A 22,369-nucleotide genomic window follows, 5' to 3' on the forward strand; every position below is an offset into this window, starting at 1 on the left:
ATTAGAGAGCAAGAATCCTTTATCTGTATCCTTGGTATGAAATTGCAAAAATTGCCAATGTCATGAGCAAGGACGACATCCATATGCAATCACAGCAGGTTTAAATTAGCTGGTGGTCTTGATGGATCCTATCCAGTCCCCCCTTTTGTCTTCGATAAGGCAGCGCCTTCTTTTAAAGTATGGAGCATTTTAAAGGAAAAGTGCTGGCAAAAGACCAATCAACTTCAATTCTGTCCAACAAACCAACAATCTGCTGTTCTTTTGGATGGCGAATTGTAGTTGTCGAGCGTTCGTCCAGCATATTTATGCGAAAAAAGAAAAGACAAAAAAAAAAAAAAGAAGAAGAAAGAAAAAGAGTAAAAACTCGAAACCACCTTTCACTAAAGCAGAAGTTGCAGGCAAGGAACCAGTGGACTGGAGAGTTAAGAGGGGCTAAAGCCTGCAGCCGAGTACCAGAAATGTCTTGGGCTTTGGGATCTTGAATGCAGCAATACGAGCATGGCAAACACAGGGTGCACAAAACGAGTGACATGCGGGGAGCGGGTGCATGTAGATAAAAATACCTGTAGCCGTCCAAGTATCTTATCATAGACTTCCATACAAAAGGCTTAAAAGTATGCAGCATACGATATAAAATGTTGCCCACAAAACATGTTATTACCAGTGAATCAGCGAATGCAACGTGGGGGAGAAATTGGCTGCAGGAGAAGGAAGCAACTCTTATGGTCTAGATTCCAACATGTACCGTTCAGTGTTTAGAATTATACAAATTATTGAGTCTGAGCAATTCTTATAGAGTATATGAACAGAGCTTTGAAACATTCATACAAATAAAGAATTATACAAGGTGGTGGTAGAGCAGATGGACATTCTGGGCACACCAGCAGACTTTGTAAGTATAGCAGAGGCTATCAGGCTATGAAACAAAATGAATAAACAAATGTATTTATGAATAAACAATGTAGTAGAGTTTGTATTGCAGTTTTACATAACGGGCTATGAAAATATTTGTTGAATAACAGTCTCCGCATTCCCATTGTACTGCATGAGAAGATGAATGGCATCAGCCCTTGGCAAAGCCAGGAATTCCTGCAACAGATTAGGTATAAGGTCGTGAGCCAAGAAACAGTATAGGCATCAACAGGAACAACATAAAAAGAACACAAAAAGGTGAAGATTAACGGCATTATCGAGCAACAATACATCTTATCCAAGAATAATCATTGCCCCATTATCTGGGACTATGTCTCCTGGACCCAAGGAGACAAGAAATAGATCCACATGAAATTACCAGGGTTTTATATAAATTATAGAGTTCTACTTAAACTAGTATGCAGTACAGTAGAAACCAAATAAGAGAAGCCAGTTAATCTTGCTTTTACATGAATTCAAGCATACATATACATGTGGATGCATGCCTATCTAATAGAAATCTGATCCACAAAGAAAGATCAACAAGATGTTTTACTTTCTAACAGACAAACTACAATGCTTGATGAATAAACATTGTCCTTGATTTCAAAGTATATGGGCAAGCAACTTGAAGACCTTAAAGAACATTAGAAGGCTTGCCTTGCTACCATAAATCCAGTGGTAGGCACTGATGAGCGTATATGAGCATAAAATGATTGGAACAAGGATCTGAACATGAAGGTAAAGATGAGGTAAAACAAGGATAGAGTGAATCTTGAACAGCTATATCAAATCTTTAAACATGGTAGTTATAAAGGAAAATGAAAAAGAAAAACGTCTACACAGTTTGAAAATGCAGCATAATCCACAGTTGGCGCTGGGAGGCAATCCTGGTTTGAAGGGTTAGAAAAGAGAAAGGTAAGGCAGTTATAACCAAAAGATGCAAAATCAATATAAGAATTAGACAGACAGGAAGAACTGGCATCCTACAGAATCTAGAATTGGTTTTTCCCAGGAGTCAACAGAGGACTAGAGAACTGCCAAGAACAAAATACAACAGTCACCATGCCATAACCAAAACGTGACCATGCTTGAATCAACAAGAGGTATCATGTCTTACAGATACATACAGGTCAATGCTGCAGTAAAACTCACCATGACTTTAAGTATTGCATTTTCATCATAAACAGTTTCACTAGATGAGACTTGAGGACTGCTACCATCTTCTGGTATCTTGCTGCTTGAACATATGGTGACTTGAGAAGACCCATTATTACAGTCATCTCCAAAAGCCCTGGACGTTGTATCACTATGCATGGAAGCATCAACTTCCTTCAACTGATCTATTTTGAGGAGTTGTTCGAAGCGATCTTTGCACATCTGAAGCTTAAACCATTCAGTATGAGTATGAAGTGTTGTTCTCATTATCTTCATCAGCTGTGGTTCTTCAATGCCAAGCCTCCTACCCATCGCAACCTATATAAGAATAAAGAGTGCATTAAGTTGCAGCATTCTTTCAAATAAAAGAAAGAGGTAGAGTAATATTTTTCCAGAATGAATCTACTTGACCTAACAGGGTACATGGCAGCTGCTGATTCATTCTTCTTTAATATATATATATATATATATGATTTTGACATTTCATGCAGAGAATGAATGGAGGAGATTAACCAATACAATGTTGGTTAATCTCCCCCAAGGAGAAGATAATCCTCAAAGTGAAACATGTCTACTAACCTTCAAAAAAGAAAGCAGTGTCCAATGTGTTCGCTTATGACATATTACTAGGAACAGTTGAATATGGATATTAAAGATGACTTATTTTTACAGAAGCATTATAACTTCACTAACTAATTTTTCTGAATTCAGAAAACTTATTTAGCTTTTGATCCACTGGAAGTGGGACAAGTCAAATCTTGATATTTTGAAAGGTAAAATAAGTTCAAACCTAAAGCAACAAAGAATGACTCTGAAAACAAAAACCAGTATCGACTCAACTTCCTCAAGCACTTGAACTATTGATCCAAATCAAAGAAGACAATCCCATGAATTCCTATCACAGCATGTTTAAAATGCTAAGCACCAATGCTACACTTGATTAAATGACACCTTACAAACTGCGTATATGGAAACCTAGAGCATACAATGTATGCAAATTAAGTACTTTTAAGTTATACCTTGGCCAAACTAATTATATAATCACTTGGCTATTTGGGTCTTAGAATCAAAATCCAAGGAAGAAATCAGTGTGACTAGACCAAGCTCAACCTTCCAGTAACACAAATTTAGAAGAGCGTCTCTCTAGGTTACAATAAGCCAGTCAAGCCACAAGAACAATCAATGTGGTCAATCAACATGTCGCATTGGCATTATCACCCCAAAACCAGAATTTATTGTCTGCCAATAAAAAAGAAAAAGGAGGTATCCAGGAAGTAGATGGGCCATTGGGCATATAGTTTTAAAGAGTAAAACTAGAACAAGTGCCTAACATGTATACTAACTACATTCAACAAATGTTGATATTCGAGACATCTCAGATATGAACGCAGTGAGCAACTTGAAGTATCCATATGTTATAAGCTCCCAAGAAGCCTCCTTTTCCCTAACCAAAAATTCCAAAAGCACAAACTGTTGCAAGCCTCGTTGCAAAGACAGACTACAAAGTCCTTGGAACAAAGAGAATGAACTGACGTACATATTATCAGGTTTCCAAAACAGAGAACTTAGATAACTTGTATACAATGCCATTCTCAAGGACGAGATTGTCATGTGAAACTGGAAGTCATGATGGCTTCAGCATGTCTGTTTACTTCAATTCAGAAAACAAACTGAAATAATTCTGTAAAAATAGAACACAGAAGACCTGCACAGTCTTTTACTGATAATGGATCCATAGCCAGTGGACTGATAATAGCCACTTGAACTCTGTTGACTCTAACAAATTATCTAGCTCACAAGAGCAAAGTTCAACAGAAAGGTCTGAACTGGCCCTAGCAGACTTCTACAATATACTAATTCAAAATGACATCAGAAAGAAAAGTGGAAAAGCTTGCTCTGCTCTTTTCTCCCTCTTGCACAACCAACAGAACCAGAATCAGATGCTTATTCCTAATCAACTGAATTGCATTAAAATGCTAACATGAAGAAAATCAAGAAACAGAAAGCAGATATCAACTTTAGGCCAAACTAAGTAAATGTTTACCTGGAGGGAAGTTGCAAGGACAGGCAAGGGTATCCCTTTTGTAAGTACATCTTCACTAGGCCTAAGCAAAGCCAACAAAGTTTCCTTTAGAGGCTTCAGCAAAGCTTGATTGCTTGCAGCCAGAGGGCCTAAATGACTGCAAGCAACTTTAAGAGCTGTAGCATGATCACCACCCTTGACCAGTGAAAGAAATTCAATCTGACATCAGAATGGTGATAGGAATGTCAAGATCCCAAAAGCTGCACATTTCACAATACTGCTACTATCAGAAACACTTGGTCACAATGATTACCTGTTTCAGTTGAAAGAGTAGAATAGGATTTTCAGTAAAAAAGTCAGGATCTATGGCATTTATTTCCTCAACAACTTTCGCAGCCATTCCTTTATTTGCTAATTCCCTCATCTCTAGGATAATCTCATACTTGTGATCCCCAATATTGTTGAACTGCTCAAAGGAAGAACAAATTTTGGAGTCCTAGTCAACAGAAAACAATTATCATTATATGACAAACATCCATAGATTGAAAGTTACTCAGGTAATATCAAGCTCACCTGCTCTTCTCTAAGCGTATCTTCACTGCTAGGAAGGGCTGGACACAAGGATTCTTGTTTATTAAACTCAGGAAAGGAGGTATCAAGTTCTAATTTCTCAATCCGTCCTCTCCATCTCTTGCGTCTCCTTTGTCCAGTTGGATGATTTCTACTCCTCCGTAACCTTCTAGAACAGGTTTCCTGATGGTTGACATCACTGGTGCTGCAATCGTCATTGTTGTTAGTCACTTCATATGTGAATCTTGTGTCATCGATTCCTCGCATGCTCGCAGCATCAGCATAAGTTTCTCGAGCACCTCCAGTGTCAGCATTGTTCACAGAAGTTTCTCCATCAGAGAGTCTACTAATTCCACATTCTATGCTTAGAGAAGAACAATTTCTGGACGAACTATGTGCAATATCTGGAGATTCAGTCAGACAGACACCTGGTAAGAGAATAGCACATAAGCAATTTGAAGTCATTGCAGCAACTAAAGTTATGGTTACTATCTCAAGTTTAACCTGGTGGAGAATTGGGAGCACCATCAACAATTCCCCTATATACACAATACTCATGAACCAGCTTATCAAGCATTGAGAGATCCAGTTTCATTCGGCAAAGTTCATTCTGTAAAACATGTTATTGGAAAAAGGATAAGCATATCAAGAAGGAAAAATTACAAGAAGGAAAAATCAGTTCTTTAACAGAACAGGATAAGAAGAAATTGAACCACAGTAGCAAATTAATCCTCATTGGTTGGAAGCAGAACCACAATATCTCAAGCTATAATATGGTCAACATGAATAAAGAGCGGCATGTCAAATAAGATATAGATGCCTGGCAAACATGACATCAACAAAACCCAATGATGTGACAACCCCATGACTGCATTTTATATAAGGGTTTGACAGAGATCCCTCTATTGTAAAAACAAGTTAATGGCTGTGACAATGAAGTAAAATATAGAATTACCTCATCAGCAGGCATGTGTAAACAACCAATCGAACCACACTCTATAGCCACATAACATTGGAGCAAAATGTCAAAACATCCATAAACTGTTATAATGCTCTCTTCCAAATCCTCAAAAACCATTATGTACTGTTCCAATGGAAATAACAGGATATATTCTATTTGTAACCCTCATTATCATTTTCTGGAATATAACAATTGTTGATATGACAGCGTATTCTAATTCAATATTTTTTAAGTGGAATTGTAATGAATATAATAAAATACTACTTTAATCAGATGAACCATGAAAAGGTCAAAAAACGACTGGTATTTTTGTTGTGTATTGATTGCTATAACATTATAAAGGAGGCTATCTAAGACTTTGCACCAACTGCATATGTTTCCATAAAGAAAGTCCTCTTGAAGACCAAGAATCATGTTCTATACACACAAAATATATGGTTTTGACAACGCGTGTCATATTGTTTTATGCCATCATTGACACACATCTCCACCATCTCTAAAAAACTAGAACATGTCATAAAGAAAATCCTGAGGGGACTTTGAAAACTATGACCAAAAAACTACATTTTATGAGCATTTCGAGAGTTCCCTACTTTTACTAAACACTAGAATCAGTTAATCTCTCTCTCTCTCTCTCGCGCGCGCCCCCTCTTGCATGCATGCGCACTCATGAGCACATACACATGCATGTTGTCTCCTAGAGATATCCAAGAGAGGTAAGCTAAGTTGCGGAAGCTAACGCACAACAAAAAAGACAGACTACTTTTCTATAAAATAAATAAAATAATCAAAATAATTCATAAGTCCTCTATTATTTTCTATCAAACCACCAAATACCTAGAGTGAACGATTGTATGCATAATCAACACCGATGGCGGATCCAAAAATTTTGCTTTGTAAGATCAATAAAATAAAAGAAGCAGAGAAGCCACAGAGAGAGAAAGAAAAAAGAAAAAAATAATAAAATATTATTTTTTAAAAAATAAAATATATAAAAATGACAATGTGTAATATCTTAAATATCCTTTATAATAAAATATTATAAAGAAACACCATAGCAAAATCCTAGATATTGCTAAATGTTAAAATTATAATGGCTAACCAAAAAATATTCTAACCATATATATTTGATATGAATGAAAAAATGAGAAGACAAAGAAAAAAAAACTAAAAGAGTGTTAAAAAAAAAAAGCAAAAAGAGACATAGCTAATTCAAGTTGAAAAAAGAGACAAGAAGAACATATGATTTTTTGTTGCATTTGGACTGATTAGGATATAAAAAATAAATTGATGTGGGATTTAAGTATAAGGGATAGATGAATAGGGACCATGGGGTTAGGATGGGGCATTAAAAGATAAATAAAAAAGTAATGAATAAAAAAAGAGAGAATGAGAGATGGAGAAAGAAGTCAAAGTGACGTGAGAGAAGGAGAGAGAGATGGGATTTATGAGTCATTAAAGAAAGAATAGGTCATAATTACTTTTTTCATCTTTTGATGTGATCCTTCTAGGATATAAAAAATAAGTTGAGATGTGGTTTAAATATAAAAGATGGGCGGATAGAGTTGGGGTGAGATATTAAAAGATAAATAAAGAAGTAATTAATAAAGAAAGAGAAAAAAGGAGAGCGAGAGAGAGGTCAAAATGGTATGAGAAAAGGAGAGAAAGAGAGATAGAACATGTGAGTCATTAAAAAGAAAGATTATAGGTTATAATTACCCTTTTGATGTAGTATTTTTTATCCTTTACTTCTTCAAAATTTTATATGAGATATGGGATCAATTCATAAAATTACTGGGATTAATTTTGATTTTTTCTACTAATATATATATATATATATATATATATATATATATAATGTGTGTGTGTGATGTATATCTATATATATATATCTAATGTTTTTTAAATTTTTTGTGGGGTCAATTGACCCCACATTTACTTACCTCCATCCGCCACTGATCAACACTAAATTGGCAAGTATAATTTGGAAAAAAGCCGAATAAACAAGTGTTGGATCAACAAAAGGTTTTAGATAGAGAATGATAATTGTGTTTTGTGTTGTTTTTTGTTTTTTCTTTTGGGTGGTGGGGGTGATAAGTAACTAAACATAACATAAGCATATTAAGAATGTCAGTTAATAAATCTTCAATAATCACATATTTTTTTTAAAAAAAAGTAGCAAAAAAAAAATCTCTAAAAAGAAGAGAAACAAGAGAATAAAATGTTTTATCAGAGACGAGATCAGTGGATCTCAGACTTCATAATTTGTTTAAGCATGTATTTAAAAAATTAATAAGGGAGGGGGAGCACTCATGAAAGTTGGAACAGCTTGCTAGGCCATCAAAGGTTTCCCTATACCTGATCCTGCGGTCGTATTTTCTTCAGCAAATCATAGACCTACTTAGCTTCTATAACCACAGTTCAGGGGATTCACTTAGCACAGGATGGAAAATCGATAATGATGGATCTTTAGATATCATCGCCTATTCGTTGAGCCAACTCATGTGTTTCTTGGAAACACTTCCAAATATGATTATAGAGGCTTAAAACTACCCACTATGTGATCCAAACCTAAAGGACCAAGGAAAAGAAAGTTTGCATTTAATATTTTTAGAAATGAAAAAAAAGGGAACCCCTGCATAAAGGAAAGCGAGAGAAAAGGGTAAGGGTTTGGGACCGCAAGAATAGGGAAGATAATCGCCCAGCACAAATCTAACCCGAGATAGCCAGGTTACCTATGTCAAACCAGGTTCACAGGTCATTGCAGAACCAATCTGAACTAACCTATTTATTGTATAATGCATGTTGGGTCATCTTGCCTATTCAATAAGCAGGTTGGGTTCAGCTTTTGACTTTTGACTAGTTTAACGAACAGGTAGGTTTCGGGTTGACAGTTTTTTTTTTCTAATGCTTAGATGGTATGCCTCAACCTGACCTGAACCATCACCATCCCTACATGTTCTTCATTTAGTAAAATCTTAGAATGGACCAACCATTATCTCTTCAATTATGACCTCACAATAGTAACCACCATAGGTTCCTCCAGACACAAATATGGGTGTTGGGCAAAGTTTCAAATGGTTAATGATATCTAGTACAAAAATATGTGACACATAACGCATATAAATATTAAAACAAATCAAGTGTCCTGCCTAATTCTGAACAAATAATCATAAACGACCAACTTCAGGAAACAAGAGTGGGTTTTTTATGTACATTAGAAGGCATGTATATCAACAATCTTGCCCACATTTATATGTGATACTACAACAATATAGATCAAACAGAGGCAGCTTTTATATTTTCTTCCCAAATTAAATAATTCAAGGGTGAAGCTCTCAATTAAAGCAATTTTTTGAGTCCTTCCTCCCAGTCCTTCCTCCCAACATTGACCAAGTTTTCTTTTCCCTCCCCCATGCTTCACATATCCAAGCCTCTTTCCATTTGCTTACAATGATATGCATTTGAACAGAAGCAGATTCAGTTACTCTTCCATTATTCTATCAACTCTTAAGAACCATTGGTTCACTTTAAATTTTATCCTTCCCAAATTTACCACATATCCATCTTAGTGCTTGTAAGTTCTAACATCTACCACCACCTTTACTGTTAGGTCCTAGTACTAGAACTTGTATTAATACTTCGCCAGTAGGGATTTATACAGTATGGTAAATCATATTAATGACACATGGTACACTATTAGCATCAGCACATTACATCTACCATGTGTCAATATGGGGATTACTGGCCCCCTACATTAAAACTAGGTCAGTATGGTACACCCATACTGGCAAATATGGGTCAATAGTTGAAAGTTGAAACCTTCTTGAGTACTAAATATTCTAGGCAATTCAATAGTGTCAAAATTGTCATCATCTTTATAACCCAACCAACAGTCATGGTTCCAAGTCCACATTATAAGTTCAACTTCATAAGACTAGCACCAAATGTGCATTATTTTTTAATTCCTCCATTTCATAGATCATAAAGAAAAACTTCCTAAAGGATAATTCTTGACCTTCAGGCTGCGTTTGGATGCACACCCATACTGGCAAATATGGGTCAATAGTTGAAAGTTGAAACCTTCTTGAGTACTAAATATTCTAGGCAATTCAATAGTGTCAAAATTGTCATCATCTTTATAACCCAACCAACAGTCATGGTTCCAAGTCCACATTATAAGTTCAACTTCATAAGACTAGCACCAAATGTGCATTATTTTTTAATTCCTCCATTTCATAGATCATAAAGAAAAACTTCCTAAAGGATAATTCTTGACCTTCAGGCTGCGTTTGGATGCCAAATAGCTAGCCACCCCCAAATAGATTTAAACCACTAACCAGCCAATAAAGTATTCATTGTTTGATTGATGCTCCCATGGTTAGCGGAATAAGTTGTGAAAAAAGTGAAAAAGTAAAGGCAGAGAGCTCTAGGTGATTAACTTTATTTCACCCTCCCCACTAAAATAAACTCACTCAAGTTAAGAACCTTTTTAGGCCTTTGACAGATTGGCCAAATAAGTTTATCCATCACTTCCTGGATGGTGTTTCATTGGTTGATCAGATAACTTTAACTTATCCATCCTTTAACCAGCAAACAAGCATGGTCTTAGTGGTAAGGTCGGCTCATTTTTCAATTAGACAGTCTCAAAAGATGGACCTATCACTAATTCTTGGACAAGATACAAACTTTGAGCTGTTATGATCAGGCTTCTTCCTTGAATCTCTAGGTTACCTTCAATCCAAATACTTTGAGCAAGAGTGGAATTCAATACAGTAAAAAAATGCATAACTAATTGACATGTGAATTCACAAATACTATGATGGAGTTTCCTGTAACAAATACAGTGCGACTCAAAAAGATCCCAGTAGGCATCATTAGTTAAAAAGAATTCTTATGTTCCATCTGCAAAGTTCACAGAGTGAACCATACATTAATTCTCCTAATTCAGTCCATTATATAGCAATCGTGCATCCTTTTATATATTTTTGGCATTGGAACCCAATTTTAAACTCCTTGTTGGAACTTTCTGGTTTTTCCTAAGAAGTAAATGAAGGCCAATAATGATAAGGAAGTGCTGAGTAAAAAGAGAAAAAAACATAATAGAGAAAAATACACTCAGTGATGATTGGCTTCCAAATTAAGATTTACACATGGAAGGCATAATAAACAAAAGATAAACATACATTAAAAATTCAAGGTAGGTAAATCCAAACAACATATATACTTGTCAAACTAGAACCACTTGCCATATTCCCGTGTTTTGTGCTAATGATGTAGATAGATATAACCACTCATCAGTATGCATATTGCCATCTCTCCTTGAACAACTACTCCTCAAGTTCTTATACGAATGACTAACTTCATCATATTGGACTAACAATAAAGATTCAAACGTAGTTGATAACATATTCAATCAGCTTTTACTATATGGTTCAATGACAAAATAAGGATCAATGAAATAGTATGCTGACAATCACATTTGTCAGCCATTCTAAGTTGGCTCACAATATTTGCCTAGATTTGATTGTCAAGCAACCATAACTTACAAAATCTAGAGATTTTGATAGCTTTCAAATGAGATCCGCCAACAAAAACAGCAAGAGATTGAAAACAACTAATTGATAGATACAAAGAAAAAAACGACCTGATCTACTTATGCACTGCAACCATGTGGTTTAACATACTATTGAATTATGACATGCGATGGCATTATCTTGAGGTGCCCAAACTATAAAAAGTGGTGCAGCAAGGTGATATATTATGGCAACTGCAAACTAAGGGTCATATTTCAGTCTAAACCAAGCAAAACACGTAAAGCTAATAAAGGTGAACCAGTAAATATGTCTACGGTTAATATAGCAATGGTATTTGAATAATTGTTGCAAGCACGTGTTTTGATTTATTGAAGACTGCTTTCCTTAAATATGCAGTAGCTTCTGCATACAACAGAATTCTCATATCATTGCAGGATAACAAAAATTACATAGCCATCTTAATATGCAAAATAAATATGTATGTACGTGTATATATACACACACACACACATGTATACATATACATATAATAATGTATATATATATATATACACGTATATATACATATACATATAATAATGTATATATATACATGTATATATATATATATATATATATATATATATATACATATAATAATGTATATATATACATGTACACACACACACACATATATATAGCCTAACACTGCACATAGCTTATGTTTTATAATTTTTCAAAAAGAAACCTGAAATGCTTGATATAAATCGCCCTTAGCAAATCTCAAGCTATCGACTGCTCCTTGTCTTGTTAGCTCCACAGCATGTGCAAGAGCTTGAATATCAACCTGAAATTTAAATGTAAGCATAAAGACTTATCTGGACAACCTAATGCAGATGAATACATAGCCAGGGAAGAAACTTACTTCATCAAAAGGAGGTGCTTCATACAAACTCTCCTGAGGAGTTGCGGGTGGGTCACGATCCTCAAAAAGCAACCTTTCAGTGAGATCTGATATAGGGGATGAAATGCCTTGACGAAAGCAAAATACTTTGTGAATGCTGCATATTAATGAGTGATAAGCAACAGCTACTGGAGTTGGACATAGTTCCCAGAATACATTAAAATTGAAGATTAAAAGGCTGGCACATACCTTATTAAGTATCTCAAGCTCATTGAGAAAATGGGATCATAAGCATGTAAATGAGCTCTTAATATTGAAGATAATAGTCCAGCTAGATCAAATCTCCTCCTTTCAGACCACTGGTACACATAAAAAAAAAAATTTTGGACATGAATAACTACTGACAAACTGTCTAACAATTCAAATCATGTTAAATTTAAAATAGAACTCACATGGCTCAGAACAATATGAATCAGGTAGCCCACTCGGGACAGGCCAAGTCTGGGATAACATTATTGGGTCTTCTAAAAACAACCAGAACCAGTCTGAATATGGCTATTTTTTTAATCCTACGATAAGCTTACAATTTGTTAATATACCAACTACCATATCGTCCAACACAAGTGCAAGTCCACATCTACAGAAAAGATTAAGGTAGTGTTTGGTAGGCAGAATAAATCTTCAAGGCTTGGAGACATAGACTTATACTGCCTAATAGAGGTTTTTTGGCATTTTGTTGGAGGGATAAGTGCAAAGGATAAGTGAGACATAAAATGCACAGGATTTCATGATAGATTTGGATTTTACCACCAAGAAAAATTTTACTACTGCTTTTTGATAAGAATAAAGTGGGCTCAAAAAGATAATTAGAGGGGATAAGTTTTCCTTATTCCATGGTATATCTCTATTCCATCATTTTGGTGGAATAGAGTTATACCGCCTAGAACCCTTTTTACTTGGCCACTTTTTTTTTTATCGTTGCTAAGGTTTGAACCCTAGACCTCTCTGAAGAGCAAACCCTTAAGAGAGGCTGCCAACCGTCAGACCCAATGCCAATTGGCATTTGACAAGTGAAATTAAATGACGAGTATTCTCTAGGTCCTCGCTACAAAAGTCTTGGGGCTTGGCTATGCTAGTCTATTAGTTCAAATTTGATTGGTGAACTTAAAAAGGTATTTTCAAGACAGGTTAGGGAAATCTAGGATACATATCTGCTAGTCAAAATCCACAACACGACCAAGCATCAGAGCAGCAGCAATAATGTGCACATTTGGAGATAACAATACTTAGGCTTACGACTTTATGGCTCTATGAATTATCCTCAGATGGTCAAGCTTATAAGGAAAAATATATATATAACACTCTGGATCAATAAAAACCCATAAAAGGCATAATGCTAACTCGCAATAACAAGTTGTACTTGCAAAGACCTAGGTTCAGCAGAATCCTAGACAACAAATTAACACCAAATTTGTAAGAAGTTTGCTAACATGATACATTCTTAAAGATCATAAGAAACGAGGCCCGCCAATAATTAAAGATATAAAGAATATCATACTTACCCTAAATGGCTATGTCATTAATTTTTCTTCAAGTAGTTCAATCACCAGATTGTTAGTTTACCTATTTGGCTGATATAATTATAAAAAGAAAATGGAAATACATAACATGTTATGCTGTACAATTATGCAGACATGCACGTATGTAGGGAGGTATGTCCAAGTGAGAACAATGCGTGGTTTCCTTAACCATATACATGTTAACACAGAAAAATATATGGGCTGATCCACCTTCATTACAGTTGACTTAATGTAAGATGAATCTGTATTACCTCATTTGCAACAGGAGAGGTCTGATCTTCTTTTTCAAATATTAATGCCAACAGGACGTGCTTGAACTCCTCGTAAGCTTCCTTCAGAACAAATAAAACATGTCAAAACTCCAAAAGGAAAAGGTTAATTGTATTTATTAATTATAATTACAAGAAAATCTTTTTTTATGGTACAGAATGACTTGTATTTATTTTAAAAGAAAATGCATGCATGAAGTGTTTCTGCTTATGTGCACCCTAGCATTCAATTATGTGATCCAGTAAATCCATGCAATGTTCGACGTAGTCCATATCCTGTCAAAAAACTCAGTAAATCCATAACATGAATCTAATAATAGAAAAAGCTTGCTGCCAGCATTCCTTTTACAATTGTTGCCCTACCATGATCGATGCTAGCCTTACTCTGACAATCATGAACCGGATGCTAATAAAGGAAGAATGTGACTTCTTTGATGCCAGACTCCCATGTGTCAGATCAGTGTCTCAATATAAAATTGAAGTCCTAGTCTGACACCTATCAGGAAGGATCCAGCTATCCAACAAACTCACCTCTTACATCACGTAGGCATTTGCTTGATGAGAATTGGCCAAGAACTGGTCAAGGTTATCTCTCCAGCTGTCATTTTAGTGACAGCACCAAACAAAATCATTCCCAATGTCCAATCCATCCAGTGCAAGACCCTGAAGCGTTTTAATTACTCTCCCATCCGTTGCTTATTTGGGCAAGCATCTAACACCAGATCATGCACAATCCACCACCACCCACACCCAAAAAAAAAAAAAAAAAACAACCTCCACCCATCGAACATAATTTGCGAACCTCATTTGGTCATAGTTGTCACTCTCGACCTAATTATCTGGGAATTACTTCTACCAGTTACCCTAAATCCTTTTCTTTTTTCATGTAACATATCAAACACTCTACATCTGATAATGCTCCCTAGAAAATAATACCGTCTCTATTCGCACAAAAATTTCCATCTGAAAGCGCTACATTCTATTCATTTCCCATTTCTCCACAAACCCACCCACGCATTCTTGAGCCCTAGATTCCCAAATTAAAACAAACTAGGGGAAAAGCAGATTCTTTTATGAAAAAAAAGATTTTAATCCAAAAATAAAAAACAAAAGTAGGCAGCTTGTTACCGGGTAAGCATCCAGGGCGCACGGAGCAAGAGCAACCCGCAGGCACTCGATGGCCAAATCCCGATCTCTCTCCGTCCCTCTCCTCAAAAGCTCAATAAATTTCTAAAAGAAATAACAAACCAAATCACAAGTAACAAAAACAGAAAGACCTAAGAAAAAGATAAAAGATTGGGAACCAAAACCAAAATTGCCTGCTTCTGCAACCGGAAGAGGATCCGGTGGTCGTCGAGGACCGCCGGGACGTGGAGCCGCAACTGGTCGATTGCCCCATCTACGTCACCCGCCTCGATGCACCGCCGGATCTGACGGATGATAAGGCGCGATCGATACGAAGACGAAGAAGAGGAAGAGGAGGGAGACGAAGAGGAAGGCGAAGTCGAAGGAGAAGAATCTTCCAGAAGATGCTCGGACTTGGCGAAATCTAGGACGAGGGAGTCCAGCGCTTCCCAATTCACCGGCGTCGATTCCATTCGTTCTTCTTGGTTGGTATTTTTTCCTCCCAAGGTCGAGAGAGAGGGGATGGAGGCGAGCTCGGATTATTTGGTGTGGTGCGAGTGCTGTACACGGAATTAGGAGAGACCCTGGGTACACGGGAGGCTATTTATGGTGCCGTATATGGAGGGCGACTTGGTATTTGGTTTCGAACAGAGGAGTCGGTGTTGGACCGATTGAGGCCGTCCAAGTGTGTATTCTGGTCTGGGATGGGGCCCGCTCTGGGGAATAAATTGAGTCGGATGGAGGGGTTTGGCGGTGGAGTTCTCTAGAGAGATTCTTTCGACGGCGCCACGAGCGAGAGGATTTGTGGATTGATGGAATTTGACAGAGAAGTCCCGGCTTCCGGAACGCAGTAGTGGGTATCGAGCTGCAGGGCCAGCTGGTCCATCCGAGGGGAAGTTCTTGCGAAACTTGCCTTCTCCGCCAAATATGTACGCATAAACAGATAGAAGTTCGTATGCACTCAAGGAAAATCCAACCTGAGCCACGAGCAGTTCTCTCATGTTGCATGTCCCATAATTAATTCAGACCCAATATTTAAAAATATACACTACGTGTGGGCATTTCTCGCTTATATGCACTTGTATGTGTGTACGTGTGTGTAACCATCAAGAATCAAGTTTTTTAGCAAGACAACCGCTAGAAAATAGAGATAAAAGAGATTAGCCATTGGCATGTTCTTCTCCACTCTTGAGGTCTCTAATTAGCCATTGGCATGTTCTTCTCCACTCTTGAGGTTTCTAATTAGCTCTATTGGCGCATTATAAAAGCATAACTCCAGAATAGATCAAATATCTTCAGTGGCATAATTGATAGAAAACAATGATAAAGAAATGTGCCATTGGCAGGTTATCCTTGTATATTTCTGTCCATACTTGAGTCCCATTTCTTCACTCATAAGGTATCCAATAGTTCTATTTGCACATTGTAAAAGCATAGGGTTTGTTGGGACAAATATTCGGAATTACAACCTCAGAGGAATTCTGACAATTGTATTCGGTTTATGGCCGAATATCAACTACATTGTCGGACGATGGCCGATAATAACTGTTGCGGCCAATCCCCTCGTCGCCTGGTCGCCGGGAACGAACGCCTGCAAAAGAAAGTCCGCACTGACCGGAGGCGGCTCCGGCGGGGACCCTCCGACGGTCAAGTCAGAGAGGAGACTGGGCAACAGTGAAAAGAAGACAGAGAGCTCAATCGAGAGAGGGAAAGAGAGAGAGAGCAAGCCTGGGAGTTTTTTCCTCGGAGCCCCTAGCACTGTTGCCTTCCCCGATATATATAGTGGAGCACGGTATGGCACCGTCATTAATGGCGCGGACAATTGAAGAATTGTCAATTCACCGTAGACTGTCAGAGTCGCCGTAAAGGTGTCAAATCGCCGTGAGGCTGTCAAATCGCTAGGGTTGACCCATGCTCTAGGTGGGATAATGCCCCTAGGCGGCAGTGCCGCATGCTGTTGTCAGGACCGACAGTCTCTGACAGTAGTACGACGATCGGAGGAGTCGACCGACCTTGGGTCGGTGGCCAGCTGAGGGGCGTCGGGTAGAGATTCGGACCCTCCGACGGTCAGTCGGACGTGTCGTGGGAGTTGGGCATCGGACCTCCTGGTACAGTCGGTCGGGAGGGCAGAAAGGGTCTGCCTGACCGACGTACCTTCGGTTGGTCGGTCGGTTTCAGTCGGTCGATCGATCGGAAAGTCGGTCAGTCGGTCGATCGGTCGGTCGGTCGGTCGGTATATCCCAACAGTTGCGCTCCTCACTCCTGAGCCTGACATCGCATTACCCCGTGCCACCACGCAGGCGAAAGGAGTGGATTCCTTGCCACGTCCTGGACCGAGTTTGCCGATCACACCGACAGATGGTCCGGTCAGGTCGATGTCAGACGTTCCGTTGTTTGATGATGGGACGTCAAACAATCCGGTGCTAGGCGATCGGGTGCCGGATGATTAGGTATCAGGAGATCGGGTGCCGGATGATTCGACGTCAGACGATCGGGCGCCGGATGATTCGATGTCAAACGATCGGGCGCCGGACGATTCGGTGTCAGACGATCGGGCGTCGGACGATTCGATGTCAGACGATCGGGCGCCGGACGATTCGGTGTCAGACAACCGGCGTCCGGTGCTTTTTGGGGAACGCAAACCGCCGCCCAGCGCCGGTTCTGGGAGCGTGGGGCGCTGTCAGGCGTTCCATCAGGAACGCGAATCGCCGTGGGTGATTTAACTCTGAACCGCGGCCCTTTCGCCACGTGTCGGAGGTCGTTGGACCGGCGTCCTCCACATTTAATGAAAGCGGTGCGGCCTTCCCGGGATGCCGCCACGTGTCGCCCATCCGGGAGATCTCGATCGGCGTGGGGTCATCTTGGCCATCGAACGGCCCTATATATATAGGACCACTTGCGCTTGAAGCCCCATCTTTGACGATTTGCTGCGGAGACTCTGCCCGAGTGCTTCTTCCGTCATCACCGGCAGCTGCCTTCTCTTCCGCTCTCGCAAGGGTCCACCCGGGGTTCGTGCTTCCTCCTGTTTTGCCTTAGCTTTCCTTTAAACCTCCTTCCTTCCGTTTCCTTCTTCTTTGGTCTCGCCTTTCTTGGTTCTGGTGCGATGGTCGGAAACTCATCTCGGGGGGCTCGGTCGGGAAACCCGACCGATGACCCTCGATCGGCTCCGGAAGTTGAAGTTTCCTCGCTTTCGGGGCCGAACGTTGATCGGCTTCAGGATCAGTATCGTACCCTGGAGTAGTTCCAACTTTCCGCCCCCGGGGTCGGCGGTCGGGTTAACAACCCTCCGCCGGGCCAGGTGGCGCTGTACGTCGAAGATCTTCGCGCGGGTCTTCGGCTTCCGATTTCGGAGTTCGTCCGGAATCTGCTGGATTATTACGGACTTTGTCCGGCGCAACTGGCGCCGAACTCTGTCCGTCTAATAATCAGCTTCGCCCTGTTGTGTCAGCTTCTGCCAACCAACCCTCGTATCTCTCTCTTCCGGGCATTTTTTATCCTCCGACCCCACCCTAAGGCCCGAGGGTGGTGGCTCTTCAACCTCCGAAAGGGTCTTTCCTTCATCACTGGCCTTCCATCGTCCATCCACGGGTGGAAAAACCAGTTTTTCTTTGTTTCATCTTCTTCTCCCTAGGGCTTCCCTTCTCACTGGGGCGTGCCCCGAACCGAGGCGAACGAGAATAGTCGGGTGGAGGCGGACGACCGGGAGGACTTCCACCGACTCAAGGATATGTCGGTCCCGAAGAAGAGGGAGCTTGTTACCGAACAAGCCCTCTATAATGCTGGCCTGAGCTTGGTCCCCCGTCTAGGTATCGCCTGATCCACCGGTCGTCTCTTCATTTGGCTTTCGTTCTCTTGCTTATATTAATATTTCTATCGGTATCGCAGGGACACCGTCGAGGATGAGGCCGACCAACGCCGAAATCCGGCAGTATGCGGTGAGGAAGAGACCGGCATCGGGGGTCGGACCTTCGCGACCGCCGAAGAAACCCTCCACAGCGGCGCCGACCGTCGAGGCATCGACGACCGACCAGTCGGAGCCGGTGATAGCACTTGCGGCTCCGACGGTGCAACCGGAGGAGCGGCGGGCGGAGGAAGCGGCTGAAGGGACGTCGGCGGCTTCGCCGGCGGGTGTGGCGTCGAATACCGTTCGGGAACCCGAACACCATCCGACGGCGTCTGCGGCTGCAACGGGGGGTGCCGCATCGAACTCGAGCATCCCCTCCTTACCGGATCCGCTGGCAGGGGTGGCCGATCGGGGGAAAGCCCCGATGGACCCCGCTGACGACACAAGGTCGGGGAGTCGCACTCTGCCGCCCAGTGCTCAGTTCCCCGAAAGAGCGTCGGCGCTGGCCGACCACAACCTGGCCAGGAGGCTGTGCCAGGGGATCCTCCTCCCGACCGACGTGGAGGTGCTGAGGTCTCGGCAAGTAACCGAGATGCTATCTTCGTTTTACCCGACCATGGTCGGGGTAAGTTTTACTTCGCCTCCCCTTTCTTTAGTGTCTTCATTATTTCATTTTCCTGACATAGTGCCTGCGTTCGCAGCTGATCTATACCATGTCCGAACTTGAAGCCGGGTACCGGAGATTCGGGAACGTCCAGGCGGCTTGGAAGGACAGAGCGGCGGCCGTCGAAGCCGACCGGACAATGCTGGTCGAACACCTGAAACAGTCGACCGACCGGGAGGCGAAGTTGGTGGACGAGGTCTCTCGTCTTGGGTCCGAGCTCAAGTCGGCCCGAAAAGAAGCCAAATGCAAGGGTCGGACTGCGCACCGTCTGCGGCGCGAGCGGGACGGCGTCGCCGTCGAACTCGAGGGCGAACGCGAGCAGCTCCGGGTCAGTCTGGAGAAGCTCGCCAGGGCTGAGGAGGACATGTCGATCGCCCAGGCCGACGCCGACATAGCGAAGGCAGAGGCGAAGTCGGCGAAGGACTCTCTCGGCCGGGCGGAAGCGGAAGCAAGGTCGGCGAAGGAGTCGGCGAGTCGGGCGGTGGACGACTTTCGCGGCACCGACCAGTACCGAGAGGAGATGTTGGAGTCCGGCTTCGCATCGTACTGAGGGGGTACGAGGATGGTTGGGATGCGGTTCAAGCCCTGTACCCGAAGCTGGATCTCAGCAGCATCGTCCCATCGGGAGTCGAGGACCAAGCCACGGAAGAGATGGCCGACCCGTCGTCGGGAGGTGTCGCCATGGCGGGAGAGGCCGTCCAGGAACAGATTGCCGATGGAGAGACGGCCGCGACTCGTGATCCGGCACCGACCGCCAGTCCGTTGCCGACCGACGATCCTGTTCCGGTAGTCCACCAAATACCGATCGCGGTGGACACGCCGGTCATCCCCGAGCTTCCGTCGGTCGAGGAGATTGACTCGGAAGGATGACCGTGGCCTCGTCAACTTTTATCCTTTTTGTTTTTCTTAGAACACTTGTAACCGAACTTCGATCCGATTTTGTAAAGCCTATTTTGATCTCTAATGAAATCAAAGTCTTGGACTTAAATTTTTTCTTTTGCCTGTTTTTCTCTTTTCTCACGTGTTGTAGAATGCATCCGAACATGTAAGTCGCTAACCCATATAGATCGGTTAAGACGTTCGGCAACTCGTGCCGCCACGAAGGTAGAACAAGTCCCGACTTTGGATCGGCCTCCAATGGTCGAGGTCGTAAGTCGGGCGTCCTTCCCCATGCCGTGAGTCGGGTGCGTTCGTTGAGTCGAAAGCCGACCGATCGCCGGATAATGGTTTGGCAGTCAGGTCTCTTCCGACGCGTTCAGTCGAATATCGTCCGGCGCATTTAGTCGGGGGATCGATGATAAGTCGGATCCCGATACCCTTATGTCGGGTATTTATACTGTGCCTCATAATATACGGTGGTAAGCCGAATATCTTCCGGCCGGCCGTAGCTCGGTCGGTGAGTCATGAATGTGACTGAGGTCGCATTGTGTGATAGATGGTGGTAAGTCGAATATCCTTCGATCAGTCATAGCTCGGTCGGTAAGTCACGAGGGCGGTCGCGTAGGCATTTCGCCTTTCTTTGGTCGGGGCTCAGTCGGTAGGTTAGCCGACGGTCTGGCCTGAAAGTTCGACCGTAGAAGGAGTGTCAACTCCCATCGTCGTGGATGGCCTTTGTGAGCGCTCGATATGTCGTTGGCGGTCGGGCCGTCGGTTTCATGCGGATACCGAGTCCGAGTCGGGATGTCGGGACCCGACCTTCTTGGTGAGCGCCGATCGTCAGTCGAAGAGTCGGAACTCCGAAATTTCGAACTGGATTTGTATTCCGAATGAACAAGTACAAGGTTCATTGATAATACAACTTCAGGTTGTCAGCGTTCCAGGTCCGGAGAATGGGTTTCCCTTCCAGAGTCTCCAGTCGGTAAGCCCTCGGCCCATAGGTGTCTGCTACCATGTAGGGCCCTTCCCAGTTCGGAGCCAGCTTCCTTTGGTCCAGGGGCTTCGAGACCTCTGCCTTTCTCAGGACTAAGTCACCAGGCCTGAAAAGCTTTGGTCTGACCTTGGCGTTGTAATACTGGGCTACCTTCTGTCGGTATGAAGCCATGAGAAGTTGGGCCTCGTTCCGCAGTTCGGGGAGGAGGTCCAGGTCGGCCCTCCGACAATCAGAGTTGTCCGGCTCTCGATACCGCTCGACCCTGGTAGATGGCAGTCCAATCTCGAGTGAAATCATCGCCTCCGTCCCATAGGCCAAACCGAAAGGCGACTCCTCGGTCGGAATGCGGGGGGTCGTTCGGTAAGCCCACAGAACGGAGCCTAGCTCGTCGATCCAGAGGCCTTTGGCTTCATTTAGTCGGATTTTGAGCCCGTGTAGTATGGTCCGGTTGGTCACCTCGACTTCACCATTGGACTGTGGATGTCCGACTGAAGTTAGTCGGTGCGTGATGTGAAACCTTGTGCAGAAGTCTCTGAAGTCTTGGTTGTCGAATTGCCGCCCATTGTCGGTGATGATGGTATGCGGCAATCCGAACCTGAAGATGATGGATTTTTGGACGAAGTCCTCCATCTTCCGTTCGGTAATCTGCGCCAGGGGCTCGGCCTCCACCCACTTGGTGAAGTAGTCGATGGCGACGACTATGAACTTTCTTTGACCCGATGCTGGAGGGAAAGGATCGAGAATGTCGACCCCCCACTGAGCGAAGGGCCATGGAGCGACAATAGGAGCGATTTGACTGGCCGATCGGTGCTGTACGTTGGCGTACTTCTGGCAAGGTTCGCACTTCCGGACCAACTCAGCCGCGTCCTTCCTCATGGTGGGCCAATAGTAACCCTGTCGCAGGACTTTGTAGGCTAGAGATTTGCCCCTCAGATGACTTCCGCAGATTCCTTCGTGCACTTCTCGGAGAGCA

The 22,369-nt window shown here is 42.1% G+C and overlaps 1 protein-coding gene across 5 annotated transcripts; it reads right to left on the bottom strand.

The window, feature by feature from the left end:
- Nucleotides 1-798: 798 nt before the first annotated feature.
- LOC105041379 (uncharacterized) lies at nucleotides 799-15,591 on the bottom strand. 5 transcript variants are annotated; one of them, XR_012139829.1, is made up of 15 exons: nucleotides 15,213-15,591; nucleotides 15,022-15,123; nucleotides 13,876-13,956; nucleotides 12,294-12,403; nucleotides 12,066-12,201; nucleotides 11,889-11,987; nucleotides 5,168-5,273; nucleotides 4,667-5,091; nucleotides 4,407-4,589; nucleotides 4,115-4,312; nucleotides 2,068-2,388; nucleotides 1,903-1,949; nucleotides 1,755-1,802; nucleotides 1,573-1,641; nucleotides 799-1,089 (listed from the first exon to the last, which is right to left on the bottom strand). XR_012139829.1 is itself a non-coding variant. In XM_010918341.4 (12 exons), exons 1-12 carry the CDS (start codon nucleotides 15,489-15,491, stop codon nucleotides 997-999), a joined length of 2,109 nt encoding a protein of 702 aa, XP_010916643.1. In that variant the 5' UTR covers nucleotides 15,492-15,591; the 3' UTR covers nucleotides 799-996. The 5 variants fall into 5 exon arrangements, 2 of the variants coding, with proteins under 2 accessions (XP_010916643.1, XP_010916642.1); XR_012139828.1 differs by having other exon boundaries at nucleotides 1,573-1,802; XR_012139827.1 differs by having other exon boundaries at nucleotides 1,573-1,949.
- Nucleotides 15,592-22,369: the final 6,778 nt, after the last annotated feature.

This window comes from Elaeis guineensis, chromosome 3 (assembly GCF_000442705.2).
Source record: "Elaeis guineensis isolate ETL-2024a chromosome 3, EG11, whole genome shotgun sequence".
Classification (NCBI taxonomy): domain Eukaryota; kingdom Viridiplantae; phylum Streptophyta; class Magnoliopsida; order Arecales; family Arecaceae; genus Elaeis; species Elaeis guineensis.